The sequence below is a fragment of the Cnephaeus nilssonii genome (assembly GCF_951640355.1).
Source record: "Cnephaeus nilssonii genome assembly, chromosome: 13".
NCBI classification, from domain to species: Eukaryota; Metazoa; Chordata; class Mammalia; order Chiroptera; family Vespertilionidae; genus Cnephaeus; species Cnephaeus nilssonii.
The window spans coordinates 61,178,134-61,193,863 of record NC_137084.1 but is presented as its reverse complement, the minus strand read 5'-3'; the positions used below and the strand labels follow the sequence as shown (position 1 = coordinate 61,193,863).

At 47.9% G+C, this 15,730-nt stretch overlaps 1 protein-coding gene across 1 annotated transcript in view; it reads right to left on the bottom strand.

Moving 5' to 3' along the window:
* Positions 1–6,188, bottom strand: part of AMOTL1 (angiomotin like 1) — a 114,780-nt gene extending 108,592 nt beyond the window's left edge. Inside the window, exon 1 of the mRNA XM_079786952.1 lies at positions 5,785–6,188. Coding sequence (XP_079643078.1) covers positions 5,785–5,905 — 121 coding nt within the window. The 5' untranslated portion in view covers positions 5,906–6,188. The remainder of the gene's footprint in view (positions 1–5,784) is intronic.
* Between the last annotated feature and the right edge of the window lie 9,542 nt (positions 6,189–15,730).

Here is a 15,730-nt window from a genome sequence, read left to right as displayed (position 1 = left end):
CTCTACACTGGTGTACAGAGCAGGAAGAGCAGGACGTGAATGAAGCTCAGAGAAATCTTTCTGGTTGTTTCTTCAAATCCCATTACAGAAAATTCCTTTAGCGCATATTGATCACTGTGTGATGGTCTAATAAAATATTTGTATCTTTTGAGTACCTACCATTCACGTATTCAACAAGTATATGTACTGAACAGCCATATACTATATTGCCAGGCTCTGTGCTGGTTACTTTCGCATGTTATGTATTTAACCCACAACCAGGTCTCCCTGGGAGGAGGGCACTTGTCTATTCTCCTCCGCAGGAAGCTGCGATTGGCTCTGGAGCCAGAGATTATATTTTGAATCTAAACTTTGCCTCTAACCAGCTGTGTTAGATGATTTGGACAGATAATTTAACCTCCTGACCCTCCGTGTCCTCCTCCATGAAGTGAAAATCATTTCTGCGGCTTCACTGAGTTGTTCTGAGGATGAAATGAGCAGTATGCCCAACAAGATCAATAATAGAACAGACTGAGTTGCCGGGATTTAGGGAACCAGGACAATGGTGAACAGTTCTGTGAATGTTTTGTTGCAGCCTGGAGGTCAGACCACACCCCTGCCGTAGGGTGAGGTTTCCTGTGAAGGGAATTGAATTTTCCACTGTCAATCACCCTGAGAAAAAGCTAAACTGGGGTGAAAACTCCCTTCCTCTCGGAAGCTATGTCCTGGGATTGCGGCGGGAGGAAGGCAGGAGAAATAGCTTCCAAGGGTGGTGAGACCTGGGGTGGGTCCAGGGGTGGGGTGCCTGGCCCTGGCTGTTTGGAGGCTGGCTCAGAGCTGCCCATGGTGCCAACCTGACCCCAGACTCTCAGTGGGGCTAGGCTTGTGTAGTAATTAGAAGGACCTGGGTCCATTCTGAGGCTGAAAGAGTACAGAGGAGAGCAGTGTCCTCACCCCTGAGGCCAGCATAGGTTAGGACAAGGGGAAACCAGTCAGATTCCCAGCAGACGAATGCCAAGCCTCCAGGTTCTGGTGTGAGCTGGGGCAGCAGCAGTGATGTCCGGAGACATGTGGTCACTGGTTTCTTAAGAGGGGACTTGGAGCAGTTGTCACGGTGACCACGAGCCTCAGCTTCCCTGGTGAAAGGCTGGAGCAGCCAGAACTAACTCCGTGGATGCAAAGGAGCACCCCCTGAGAATTCTTGGACATAAAATTGGGGAATCGCCTTAAAGAAAGACTTGCTTTCTTAGCAATATGGGCAGGCACATGCTCAGAAATCATTATATTTGGCGGGACTAATGTAGGGGCCATGATTTTAAACTCCAGGCTGGGAGGCTGAGCAGACTGTTTACACATGTAAAGAGCCCGGCACCGAGTAAGTCTAGGACCTTTCTCCTTATTCCTCCCCAGGAATGGGAGGGAAGAAACTTTGGATTCAGGATATATTTGACTTGGAACAGATTTTTCATAACTCTTGGGTCTTGGCAGAACCTTCCAATACTGGGTGGGGAAGAGGAGATGAATGGCAACCTTTTTAAAACTTATATGTTAAAAACTAAATCTTTCAGAAGGTTTTGACCATGCCCGAAGGTGTCAGAGCACTTGCCTAGGGACATGAAAACATAGTAAATGTCTAATGATGGTTATTTCATTTGCGCCTTCCTCCTAAAATGATTTGCTCCTCACAGCCACGCTCGGAAGCTGGTGCTGCTCTCATCCCCATCGTACCAGTCAGGGCCCTATCAGAATGGATAGTGTGCCCACGAGGAGTGACCGAACAAAGTGAAGAAGGGACTGCTGACAAAAGTGTGTGTGGGGAGGGCAGGGTTAAGGGAAAACAAGTGATGAAGAAGCACCCGGGGCTGTTCCCACCCCTCAGTCGGAAAGGAAGGTTCCAGAATCCAGCAAGAGCTGATGCCATAAGAGAGGGTGACTCTAGAGGAGCGGAGGCCTAGAATAACACAGCCTCCTGAAGGGAAGGGAATAAGCAGCGAGACATCTTTCTCTCCACCCTCCCATGTCCCACCAGTGCCTCTCACTGGCCAAATCCAACTGCAAGCCAGAAGGTGACCCGTTCCAGAAGGTAAGGTTTCCAGGGCACAAAGCAGAGCGCTGAAGGGTGGTGAGTGGGTCTACAAGAGTATCAGAACATAGCCAGCACATGGTTTTACAGGTTAGGAAGCAGGGACAGGGATTAAGTGCCCTGCCCATGGTCGTAAGGCAAATCAGAGGTGGGGCAAAAACCAAACCTACATGCTCTTAAGCACTAAACATGGTTTTAACACTTCCATTTTTAAGAATAATAGAAGATAAATTGGATAAGCCTAAGAAACGAACAAAGGAGAGAGAGAGAGGTCACAGGTCAAAGGATTCAGTCCCCAAGGCACCATCACTACGAGCAGAGAGGCCAATCTTAAAGCTGTATCATCACTATGAAAAGACACAGCATCCCAGGCCGACTCCCTCACTCACTTGTGCAACAAGCATTTATTGAAGATTTACCTGGGCCGGGCACTGTGGTGGCTGCTAGATTTACCAAGAAGAATGAGGGGGCCACAATCAAGGGCGGTATCGGACACTCTGGCTACATATGGGAATCACTGGGGGGATGACTTTAAAAAACCACACGTGCTGATAAAACACTGGTGTTTGGGACTACACTTCAAGGATTCTGGTACAGTTGGTCAGAGTCAGGACTTTTAATAGCTCTGCCCATTCGATTGTGCAGGCTTGAGAAACACTAGCAGGACATGACACGTGGGCTTAGTGTCAAAGGAGGAGGAGGAACCAGCCATGGGAGGGGAGCGGAGAGGTGGAAAGGCCCACAGACAAAGGGAACCGATCTGATTTTGGAGACCTCCCCATAGTTCAATATGACCAGAAGGTTATAGCGAGTGGGGGTAATGCAGAGGGTGGGGGTCCTTCTACACCAAACCAATCCTCTAAGTAGTGGGGAGTCGATCAAGGCTATTAGACAGGGGCAGACATGGTCACAACTGGGTTCACACCAACTCCCTAGGCATCTCTCTGACCTCCTGAGATGGCCATCACTTCTACCTGTGGATGGGACGACAGAAAGGCTTTGAAGAGGTGTGGGCTTTGCCTCCTTACCCAGTGAAACTGCTGCAGGAGGGAGTCCATATTTCTGAACTCTCTATCGTGGGCAGCCTTCAACATAGCATTCATCCAGAGATATATGCCTTTTCAAAAAACCCCTTTTCTGGTAACTTAATTTCATTATGTGATCTGAGAATGAATTCCTCAAGGAGCCAGCTGTGGTACACTGGGAGACTGATATGAAAATTTGGAGGTGAAACAGACTACAGATCATGCCACAAGCAAGTGGTGGGGCTGTTACCAAAGGCCTCGTTCCATGTGCTGCTTCAGGGACAAATAACTGAACAATTACACTGACCTGACCGCTCTGCCTGAGCACCTGTTTTTGGGAACTAGCGACACTGCTGAGAAAACTGTAGAAATAAAGATGGTTTTGGTTACGAGGCGGGACAATTTATAAGAACTATTCCATCCTTCACACATGGGAAATAAATATCTTTCAAACAAATAATGGTAATAAGACAACAACAACAAATACTTCCTGCATACCTGCATTTACAGCACGTGGTGCTTGACATGCACCATTATAGCATCCATGCAAGGTCTCCCAGTGGGTTGCTGAGATACTGAGGCCAAGAGCACTTTGGACACCTGCCCAAGGTCACAGTAAGTGCAGTGATAGAACTAAGTTTTCATGACTTACCTCTCCCTCCACCCTTATATTCTAGCGAGGGGTGACTCTGTGCTCCTCTGTGCTCCAGAAAGGATGACTTCTTGACAAGCTCATCGACGGCTATAAGAGGCATTGTTCCTGTTGTGTCTAAGACAAGCACCAAACCCTATCCCGATTCTTTCCAAGGGAGAAACCCGGCTCCCTCTTTGACCCGAATAGCATGGAAACAATGCAGTGCCATCCAGTGAGCCGCTCTGTCAGAGAGAGGATAACCCTTCGGAGGACACCATGCTCCCAAACAGCATGGCACTAGAATGTGAGTAATAAATACCCAATAGCTACGGGCACCCCTGGCTTCAGGCCCCTCGCAGCCTATCAGGAGGCTAGAACTGGACGACACCTTAGAGGTCACCTGTCTCAACCCCGGCTTTTCCACAGTGAGAAAACAGGCTGGTTAGCATATCTACTAAGGAAGATGGAGCAGAGTGAGGGCGAGAACCCTGGTCTCAGACTCTCAGACGTGTGTTCATATTCCCTGTCACCCTGGACGCCCAGAGCCTCATGATTCCTCTAACACTCTCATTTCCTCGTGAGAAACTGGACTTGCCCCACAGGAAAGCTGTAGAGAAAAAAGGTTGTTTTCTTATTCTCTGCCGGTAATTGGAAGGGCTCCCCTGTTTATCAGTGGCTCAGCTGGGCAGTCCTGTCAGTCTCAGAGAGAGAGATGGGATGGAAGAGGGTCAAACACCTGGGCCCTTCTGGAACATAAATCATTCTGTGAATGCAAACGATTTAGCATGGTTTCTCAGCGCAGGAATGCCCTTCTTGCCACTGCTTATGCTTATCTATACTTTAAAAGGACCAAACAGCTTCTGTCACACTGCGGAGTGCCAGTGCTGGCGACGTTAGCATACAATTATCCACACGTGGAGCAAATCACTAAGAGTTCGCTTTCTCAAAAAAAAAAAAAATCACTTCATGCAAAGCTATAGTTCAGATGTCATTTTCATTTCATAAAAGGATTCACCGTCGTTTGTCTTTAAAAGCTAGTGTTGCTCACGCGCTTAATTTATGATTCCATTTACAGAGATGGGATTGCCTCACAACCTGTCAGAAACACATCTGAATACAACAAGGTACCGGTCTCTGCCTCAGAATGCCATCCTTGACCCAGACCTAGAAACCAATGCAAGGCTTGGCTGAGATGGAATTTTACTTCAGGCGATGTGGGACTTGACCCCAGGCTGAGAGGGAAACTCAGTACCCAAGGCTGAGAAGGGCACTCTGGATAAACATTGTTAAACAGTCATTCACCGTAGGAAGGCAAGAATTTTAAGCCAGTGATAAGAGAACAGCAAGGGCAGGCCTGAGAGCCCAGATCGTTAGCAGCTAAACTAAAACAGAGTGAGAAAAAAGAAGAAAAGAATAAGAGAAGCAGCAGCAGAAAAAAAAACACACAAGAAAACAAAAAACCACGACCACTAAGCCACCAAGTGAGACTGGGTGGCAGAAATACTTAGGGGGTTCCTGACAGTGCAAATACCCTTCTCTTCACATAAGGAAGTCTGTCTGACAAGTGTCTGATTCACCCACCACAAATCTCCGCCTAGGAGGATGAAATGCCCTATCTCCAGACACCTACAGGCCAAACGAGGAATAGAAACCAGGAAGGGATGCAGCGCCCAGGTCCTGGAATTTAATTACTGGATCGCCGGTTTCGGTCCTGGACTTCATTAAATTCAGGTTAAGGACTAGCCAGGTACGTGGCTAAGCAGAACCTGCCACCGCCGCGCCCTTCCAGCCAGGATGAGTCTGGATGCTGACAGAGGCCCCAGGTCAGGAAGTTTGCTGTGCGTGGCCCCCGCCCTCTGGCCCCCACCGCACAGAGGACCCTGTCCCCTCCACCCCGGAGCACACACCCAGAAAAAGCCAGTGCTCGCCCTGAAGGAACACGCAGACAGGAAGTGTCCCCTGGCCCTTTCCCTCCGCCCCCACCCCCAAGGATTTCGTCTGGGCGCCCCCCGAAACGCGTGGTTTTCGTGCAGAATTAGAGAAGAAGGCAAAGGGGGACTTACCCAACTCCTCCGGGTTGTAAGGCGCGGGAGAGGCTTCCACAAAATCATTGTCTGGAGGGAGAGGGAAAAAAAACAAAACAAAAATGGAATTGCAACCCTTCAGCGCCGATCGATTAGGCATCAGTTACCGCGCAGGTCTCCGAGAAAAGCGCGGTTTCTCTCCCAGGGGTCAGAATCCGCGAACCCGGGGCCACGCAGGGTCCGGGCCGCCCCATCCACGCGGGAGAAGAAATGGCCAAAGATAGTCCGGGAGCAATTCGGTCGGGACCGAGCGTCTCCAGCCGCGGGCAGGTGCGCGCCAACTTTCCCCGGGTGTGACCCGCGGTCCCCGGGCCCAGCGCGCGCCGCCACCCCATCCTCCGCCCTCAGCCCGCGGGGCTCATCGCTGCGCCCGCCGGGCCTCGCGCCGACGCCCCAGTGCCGAGAAGCCCCAAAGTTTCCCGTGGAGTCCGGGAGGCTGGAGGGCGTGCGGTGTGGGCGGCGACTGCGGGAGCTCCCCGCGCCCACCCGGCCCGCCGCCCCGCGCGCATCCCCGCCGCCCGTTGCTAGGCGACCGCGGCCGTCACGCTGGGCAGCGGCGCGCGCGCTTCCTCCCAACTCTGGGCTGGAGGGGTCCTCTCCCACCCCCTTGACCATGTTATTAAAAATTAGCGCATACCCAGTTCTGAAATGATTCCTGCTCTTTTATATTGTGTCTGCCCTACTCCGATGCTTGGGAAATCGTTTGGTCTGTGCTTCTCGGTGCGGACATGCAGGATTTTTAGAGCTTGAATAGGTCTCGCCGCAAGGGAGGAGGAGCTTCAAATGCTCCCACCCCCTCCGTGTTCATGGACCTGAATTCTTAACTTGGGTCCAAACATTTCGTCCCCTTAAGACACCACTTGGTGCAAGCAGGGAAGGTAATGTCTCCACTCACAGGCAGGGAAACTGAGCCTGGGAAGTAACTTATGGATGACTGCACAGCACTGTGATGGTCTGTCTGTCTGTCTGTCTGTCTGAGTGTCTGAGGGGAGCAGAGCAGTGTTCCTTCTACTATATAAAGAGCTGGGCGGTTTCAAATACATAATGCAGAAGCAGAAGTTATGGTTTGAGCGTCCGAGTTGTACTAAAGGAATGCATGTCCAATTGAGGGAATCTCCTCTCTGGGTCAGTGGCCAGAATAACTGGGGAGGATGTATTATGTATTTTCCCCCAGGGCTAACGGACTACCCTCCCTGGGAGGGCCCTGGGCTTTGGGGATGTGCTCCAGAGAGAGCGCCCACACGGATGCAGGGGATGCAGAAGGAGTTAAGAGGAAGGTAGAAGCAAACATGGAAAATGGTTTCCCTTCTCTGTCCTTGTCATTGGAGACGGACAGTTGGAGTCAACAGCCTGGGCAACCTGTTGGGGCCTTCTATAATCTCAACGTGATCAGATCACCAGCTGCCGCAGCCTGAGGCCACGGAACCTCTGCCCATGCGCTGTAATTGTGCAAACACTCAGCCACCTCTGGCTTTTCCAGGGTCAGCTTTTGGTTTATAAATGACCTTGGGGGGCAGAGAGAAGCCTCTCTAGCCAGCATTGCTGATGGGGAAGCAGCCATTCTTGAGCTGCCTCGCTATCTCTCTATCTTCTTCCCCCCCTCCCCCCCACTCCTGACAATCTGAGCTCCCAAATCCAAGAAGCGAATGTGCTTGGGTGAATGTTTGCGCACATCACTCTTGCGTTTCTCACCTCCTAGAATCCTCCCATTTGCCCCCAAGAATTCATGGGTCATCACCAGCAACATTCCCAATATCCTCAGCCTCTTCTATGAATGTTTCTTTCCATTTCTTATTCAGATCAAAACCTGGCTCCTCCTTGAAAATAACAGACCACATTACCCTTCTTACTGCAGCCACCTACAAACCCGTGGGTTATTCTACTTCATTCCTTGAAGTTATTGGCATCTGACTCACTATCAATTCCCCAATACAATTCCCATGAAAATTCTTATAGTCTAGTCTACCTAATGGATTCTTCTCACACTCTGGTCTCTCAACTCTTCAACATCCTCTCTCTTCCTTGACCTCCAACTGTCTCAGCTCTCTGCTCTCATAGTGGCACCATCCAAAAATCTCAATGTCAAGCATTCCACTCTCCAGCCACCACTTCCTACCTTCCCAGCTTATTCTCTCTATTATCTTAATTCAATGTTTCCTTGACCCTAACAGCTCCAGTAAATTACTTTTCCCACGACCTTTTCTCTGTTCCTTACTTTTCTCATGACATTTCCTCCTCTTATATCCATCTTAGTTTCCAGGTTCATTATTATCAAACTAGAGACCCGATGCATGAATTCGTGCAAGGGGCTCGACCCTCGCAGCCGCAGCCCCTGCCTCAGCCCTTGCAGCCCTGGCTTCGTCCGAAAGGTCATCCGGAAGGTCGTTCGATTGTCCAGTCTAATTAGCATATTATGCTTTTATTATTATAGATTGTATCAGCCAATGTTTAGGAGAATTATGAATTATGTAGTTAAATCAAATTTCCCAGGTTCATTATTATCATTTCTCTTGATAATACATACTCAAATCTATGTCCCTCTCTCTCCATATTACCTCCTTGGAAAAACCATAACCCTGATAAAGGCTAATTCTTGCTCTGCCAACACCCAGATAAACATAATTGGAGAAACCTACAGCATGATTCCTGGTCTTATGTTCAATTCGTTACCACTGATCTCAAGTGGACCTTAGTGCAGCTTAGCAATCACTCTACATTTGCTTGGTTTACATACTTCCCTGCACCCCTGTTACTGTGGATGAACCATCTCTATTCCATCTAAGGCCAGCTCCTCCACTGCAGATCAAATCCTGTGCCCTCTCAGGTGACTTTTTCCCCTCCCAACCTAAATTACAGTTTTCCTCTGTTCTAGATCTATACAGACATGCTACTATGTTTCTATCTTTAAAAAAAAATCTTTTCTTGACTCCACCCCTCTCTCCATCTACCATTCTCAATTCTCAGCTGTCTTTTACGACAAAATTCATTAAAAAAATTGTCTACACTCATATCTATTTCTACCTTTTACTCTTAGACAAGCTTCTAGCTCACCACTCTTCCAACGTAGTTCTTGTCAAGGTCAAGGCTGGCCTTGCCATTGCCAATTCCAATGGTCAGTTCTTGGTGCTAATACACTGATCCCATGAATGAATGGGCTCAGATGGACTTTCTGCAGGACCAAACTCCTCCATTTCCCCTTCATGTTGTTGCTGTTGTTGTTAATCCTCACCAGAAGATATTTTTCCATTGACTCTTTTTTTAGAGTGGAAGGGAAGGGGAGAGACAGAGAGAGAGAAACACATTGATTGGTTGCCTCCTTCACATACCCCAGCCAGGTCCAGGGATTGAGCCTGCAACCGAGGCACGTGCCCTTGACCAGAATCCAACCCAGGATCCTTCAGTCTGAGGGCTGATGCTCCATCCACGGAGCCAAACCAGCTAGAGCTTCCCCATCATGTTGAAAGGCAAACTAGTCTTTGTGTTCTGAGAGAGACCGTCAGCCAGGCCTTGGTTCTAATACCAGCTCCACTATTAGCTAGAATTTCAATTCCTGCCAGCTTTTGTTTTCTGTAAAAATAGAGATAATAATCATTCCTAACTCATAAGGCTGTGATTAGGGTGCAATAAACTAATCCACGTAGAGTTCCAAGAAGAAAGACTGTCACCTTGTGAAGATCAGGTAAATATTGGTTATTATTGGATGACAAACTCCTTTTACAGCTAAGAGAATGGGCTCCTTAACAACTCTGAGTTACTGGACGGAGTCACAAACCACAGAATACGCTCCAAATTAAGGGTAATGTTATATCATCCCTACTTGTAGCCTGTGTTCCAAGAGTTGGCTTGAAAGTGGGTTGTAGGGAGCCGGCACCAGGTACTTCCCCTAGGAAGAGCATTGCAAATGCTCCAGCAGCCGTTAGGTGCTGGATCCTGCCCCACTGTTCTAACTCACAATGGACTCCCCTTTGTCCCTTCTATAAATGGATGCCTCATAAGCTAAGAACTTTTCTTACAGCACGTTAGGTATTTGAATTTCCTAATCAACCAAAGCTAATGAGAAAATATTTTTTCTTGTTTCAATATTTGCTCTTGAAAATGTTTCTAAAATATATGATTCCAATTTCCTATCTTAGGAAGCCAGAGCAAACAATAATATTTCCTGTTAATCAAACAAACATTTATGGAGAATTTACCACAATTCCAGGCACTGCAAGGCACTGCAGCGAACAAAGGTGATCAAAACAGGGTCCTGCCCTCAACTTGCTCAACTCCCAACAAGGGATTCCATGTCAGAGGACCTTATAGAACCGCAGGGAATATCCCAAGTGCCTACCCTTACTTGACTCTGATAACCTCTTATAAAGACACAGTTCTGCTCTAGCTGATTTGGCTCATAGAATAGAGTATTGGCCCACAGCAAGTTCGATTCCAGTCAAGGGCACGTGCCTCGGTTGCAGGCTTGATCCCCAGGTGGTGGTTAGGGTGCCTGCGGTAGGCAACCAATCAATGTGTCTCTCTCACATCGATGCTTCTCTCTCTTTGTCTCTCCTCTTCCCTTCCACTCTCTCTAAAAAATCAATGGAAAAATATTCTCAGGTAATGACTAACCAAAAAAAAAGAGGAAATGGTTCTGCTGGAGGGCCACTGAATTATACAAGACAGTGCATTAGTTTTGGGTTGTCAGTTATTAGGGGACAATCACAGGATCTCATTAAGCCTCTCAGAGCCTCAGTTTCCTGACAACAACACTCCTCTCACTGGACTGTCCGGACAAGCAACACAGGTAAAGTACGAGAGAGACCAAGCACAGTGCCTGGCACACAGTGGAGGCTGCATAAATGTTCCTTTCTCTCCCACATAGCAAACTCGAGCCCTCTCTTTACTGTCTTAGGAGGAAAGTGAGCCTCCTGCTGCCATGGCCCCTGCAGACAGAAAGAGTGAGTCCCTCCTCCTGTCTCTAGGACAGTGTTTATGAGACAATGGGACTTATGGAGAGAGCAGCAAGAAGAAAATATTCCTGCGACTCAGGCTTTCCCTAGAAACAGATAACACAAGGGGCTAATGTCTAATGTCCACTCCTACTATTGCTGCTATATCATAAGTTGAATGGGTTTTGGAATTTAACCTAGGAACCCAACCCCTAGTTTTAACATTCATATATATATATATATATATATATATATATATATATATATATATATATAATGTTATAATACATAACAACATAGAATTCTAAATTAATTTTCATTATATAAACAAATAATATATATTCAAGGTAAAGGAGAAAACATGGTTATAAACTGAAAAACAAAAGTCCCCTTTCTCATCCTATCCCAGTCTTCATCCCTGAACTGAAACAACATCCACATAGTCTTATGTGTCCTGTAGAGTTTTCTTTAGGCATATTCAAATGAGTATATGAATTTTTAAACAAGTTGGACATCATATTATAAATCCCAAATTAAAGACAACATTTCTAAAATGAAAAATTGGTCCAACTTCATTCATAAGCTGGGTGTGACTATTTTCTGTTTAGTAAGGCAAGAAAGAATACAAAAAGCCATAAGAAAAAAGTCTTATCAACTATTAGAAAACAGTAAAATTTGGAACTAAACTTAGGCATTTAAAGGGTTATGCTCCAGTTATCTGGAAAACTCATTAAGAACCTTCATTCCTCGGCAAATGAAGTATGGTCACATAGTGATACTGGATATAATTCTAGGATCAAAAGAATTCTTAGCTTGATTTCTAGAGCCAAGGACACACTCCAAATGCTTTTTGGGGTGGGAGAGGAGTTCTTAGCACAAGGCCCATCACCGATATCCTGCTTAGATGCAGAACTGGGCCAGCCGCTGCTGCAGAAGTGGCAGGAACCTTAACTGCAGGCTCTGCTTGGAGGACGGAGCGCTGAGCGGGCCCCTATGCTGTCCCCGGCCGGCCTTCCTGGGCTGCTTTCACTCCGGAGTCCTCTGGGGCCACACAGCTCCTTGGCCAGTAGAAAAGAGAAGGAGCTGAGTCTCCCACAGGCATGCTCCAAGAGATGGGTGAAGGGATAGATGCCACATGGGGAGAAGGGTTTTTAATCAGCCAAGGTATGCTATCACTACCCTTTAAAAACGTCATTAACCACAAGTTAGAATGGGAGCTAGAGGACACTAGGATCCGTATTCAGCCTTTCCAATTGCCTGGAAGGTCACCAATTTCAAGCGTGAAGACTGAAAGGTGTGGGCTGAGCCCTCTTTCTGCCTTCCATTCCTCTCTGGCATTGCCCTTTGCTCATCTTCGCTGCAGGTAGCCTCCTGCCTCCAGTAGGTCCTGCCAGTTAACAGCAGAGCAAGTGGAGAAGCAATGCCCACCCCTCCTCCCCTCCTTTCCTTGGTGAGCGTGGGCGGGGCTGATGTAGGAGGGCGGAGTGGGGCCATGGCTTCCTGAGCACAGCGTGACTCCCTTCTGTTATCCAGTCCCTTATCTGCATCCTCTTAGGACAAGCCAACAGAGGACACCAAGGACAAATGTATGCCCGCCCCCCCCTAAGGTTTCATCAAAAAGAAATTTGTACTTAATTGGTCACAGCATTATCTCTAGGGCTAAACGGCCAAAAGATCATTTCTCCTTCTCTTAGGGTTTAATAGTCTTTTCTTTTAGCACAAACCCACATTTTTATAATACTTGATGAAAGGGAGAAAAAAAAATACAGTTGCTTGATTTCCCTTAAAGAAAAATAAAACCATCAGATAACTGCTTTAAGTGCTTTATAACTTCCAGGAGAAAGAAACGGGTTCTACAGGAAGAACAGTTAACTATCTCTCACCTGGGAAAAAACCATTATCAGTACAGGCCAAGACATGATATCATATTAAGTCTGGCAGGAAACCAAGGATTCATTTTGGTAAAAATGCTAAATATGTCTTGCGAAATTTTCAAAGGCCAATGCAGTAGATGCTATTAACAAAAGCATGGTGTTCTAGGAAATACGTAAACAAACTGAATCCATCCAGGCCCCCAGGGTCCCTGTTACCAGCTATGGAATAGAGATGAAGATTTAAAAGACTCCTAATTCAGCATCACATCAAAGGGAATAAACTCTGGCTGAGCTAAGAAGCTACTGGAAGGTGTATGTGGATATGAATCAGAATAAAGAACCATTCCAGAAATACACACAGAAACAGGTCCCTGCAGAGGAAAATCATACACTTCCAACTCACACTTAGATCTATTGAGTGAAATCAAACAAAATACCCTGCGTTAAGATTAAGTGTAAAAGCATTTGCTGCAATGGAAATGTATGACTAAACCAGTAAAACAAAGACATCTACAGTATGAATGTGAGTTTCTGCTGAGCTGCAGAGACCACCCCGATCTCACGTTTTTCCACCCGGTCACTCTGGACAGAGGTCTGAGCGGAAACTGCTTCTTTCGGGGACTGCAAATAGAGTCTTCTTGGCTGCACAGGGGCCTCTCTTCTTTCATATTAAAATGATTTTTCCAAGAAGCTTAAGGTCTCAGCAGTCAGCTGGAGAGAGAAGCAGAGGCCTGGGTTCCAGCCTCTAATCCTATATAATAAAAGCCCAGCAACCATAACGGCATAATGACGAGAACGACCACTTGACCAGTCGCTATGAGGTGCATTGACCACCTCTTGGTCCCTCCTTCCCCTCCCCCCTCTGGCCTGCAGGCTCTGATCGCCAGATGGTGAATGGGGAACCAGGGTGGGTGGCAGCAGAGTGGGACTGGGGACTGGCTAGGGGTACTGGGGTGGGTGGCGGCAGTGGGGTGGGACTGGGGACTGGTGAAAGGAGCTGGGGTGGGTGGTGGTGGCGGGGCAGGACTGGGGACTAGTGAGCAGGTGGAAGATGTCCCTGATCACAGGCTAGGCTAGGGACCCTACCCATGCATGATTTCATGTGCTGGGCCTCTAGTCCTATATAATAAAAGCTTAATATGCTAAGTGTGCAGTTGTCCAGTCATCCGTTCAGCCAATCAAAGCATAATTTGCTAATGATATGCTAAGGCCACTCAACTGCTCACTATGACGTGCACTGACCACCAGGGGGCAGACTCTCTGCCTGGTAGGTTAGCTTGCTGCTGGGGTCCAGCCAATCAGGACTGAGTGAGATGGGCCAGACAGTGGAGCCCTCCTGCAGTCCCTCCCTGGCTGGTCAACCTCCTGCATTCCCCCCTGACCCTAATAGTGGACCGGTGGGGTCCCTCGGCCTGACCTGCACCCTCTCTCAATCTGGGACCCCTTGGGGGATGTCAGAGAGCCAGATTCGGCCCGATCCTGCAGGCCAGGTCAAGGGAGCCCACTGGTGCACGAATTCGTGCATCGGGCCTTTAGTCTTTGATAAGTCTCCAAACCTGCTCTGTAAAATGAACAGACCTTTATGAATCTTGTTTCAAAAAATGCCAATCAGAGATCATGGAGAACAGATTCCATCGTTTTTGTCCTTTTACCATACTGTATGCAAAAGAAATAGACAAAAAGGATCAAGCACCACAGAAAGGTGGAGATGCCCAAGAGTGTTGCTGTTTGAAATTGACAGAGAATTGAAATGGACAGAGCACAGCTCTGGGGTATGAAGACCTGAGTTTGAATGTGAGCTCTACTGGCCTTTGCTGGGTGAGCTTGGCTTAGTTATCTTGCCACAATACAAGACTTGGTTTCCTTATCTGCAAAATGGAGATAATAACTACTTGACAAGATTTCAACGAGAATTTGAATAAAATGAAACAACACCCATGGAGTGCTTGGGACACAGACTGCTCTCAGAAAAAGTTCCTTCCTTCCTTCCCAATATGTTAAAACTCTGTCTGACCGCCCGGCCGGCATGGCTCAGTGGTTGAGCACTGACTTATGAACCAGAAGGTCACGGTTCAATTCCCAGTCAGGGCACATGCCTGGGTTGCGGGTTTGATCCCCAGTAGAGGGCGTGCAGGAGGCAGTCAATCAATGATTCTCTCTCATCAATGATGTTTCTCTTTTTCTCTCCCTCTCCCTTCCTCTCTGAAATCAATAAAAAAAAAAATATTTTACTAGTAAAATGTCTGACCTTGAGAGGCACCAGAAGGGAAATCTGCTGCTCCCTGATTTTACGGGCGTAATGGGAACAGCACCACTGGCTTTCTACATGCTCCTGGCCCCCACTGCCAGGTTATGTTTCCCAGACTTCCTGCCTGTCTTCTAAGCAGGATCCACAGCAGGTGGAGTCCCCTGAGAAGAGTGGATGACAGCAGGAATCCCAAACAGCTGAGTGAGCATATATGTAACAGGAAGTGTTTTACAGATTCATCGAGAAGGGCTGCGGAGGCCTCCCCACCTGCACCAATCCCCACACTTTCGGTGTGGCAGCTGGCAAATCAGAGCAACAGCCACATCAGCTTGTGATGCGACAGTCAGAATCAGGCTGGCCCAACACGGCCCCCCTTCTGTTTTGTGTGTCAGGCACTGCATATGATCTCATTTGGAAAAATGTCTTCCAGGCCTTTAAAATAAGTTTGCCAAACCCCTGGCCCAAGTCCTGGAGGGTATTTTTAGGCACGAAGGAGGCAGGAGTGGCAGGGGGACTTTCCTCCAGAAACTTCGGATCACCCCCAGACCTCCTGGATTCTCCCCAGGTAGTTTCCTGGAGGCTGTCCCACCTCCCTGGCAGCCTGGGATGCTCTGAGGATAATACAAAAGCAGATGTTGCAAGGATTTGGTCCAGCTCAAGGCCTGTGACTCACCAGGATGACTGGGCCTCCCAGGCAGACAGCACCGTCCTTGGAGGACTCCATGAAGCCAAGAAAAGAACCCCAAGGCCTGGATACTTCCAGGACTTTCCCTAGGACTTCACTAGAAATGTCAACCCCATTAGCCTACATTGGGCCTCAAGATAGAGCAGCTGGTGCTGCTCAGGAGTGGGAGAGGTGGGACAGGGGTGCGGGG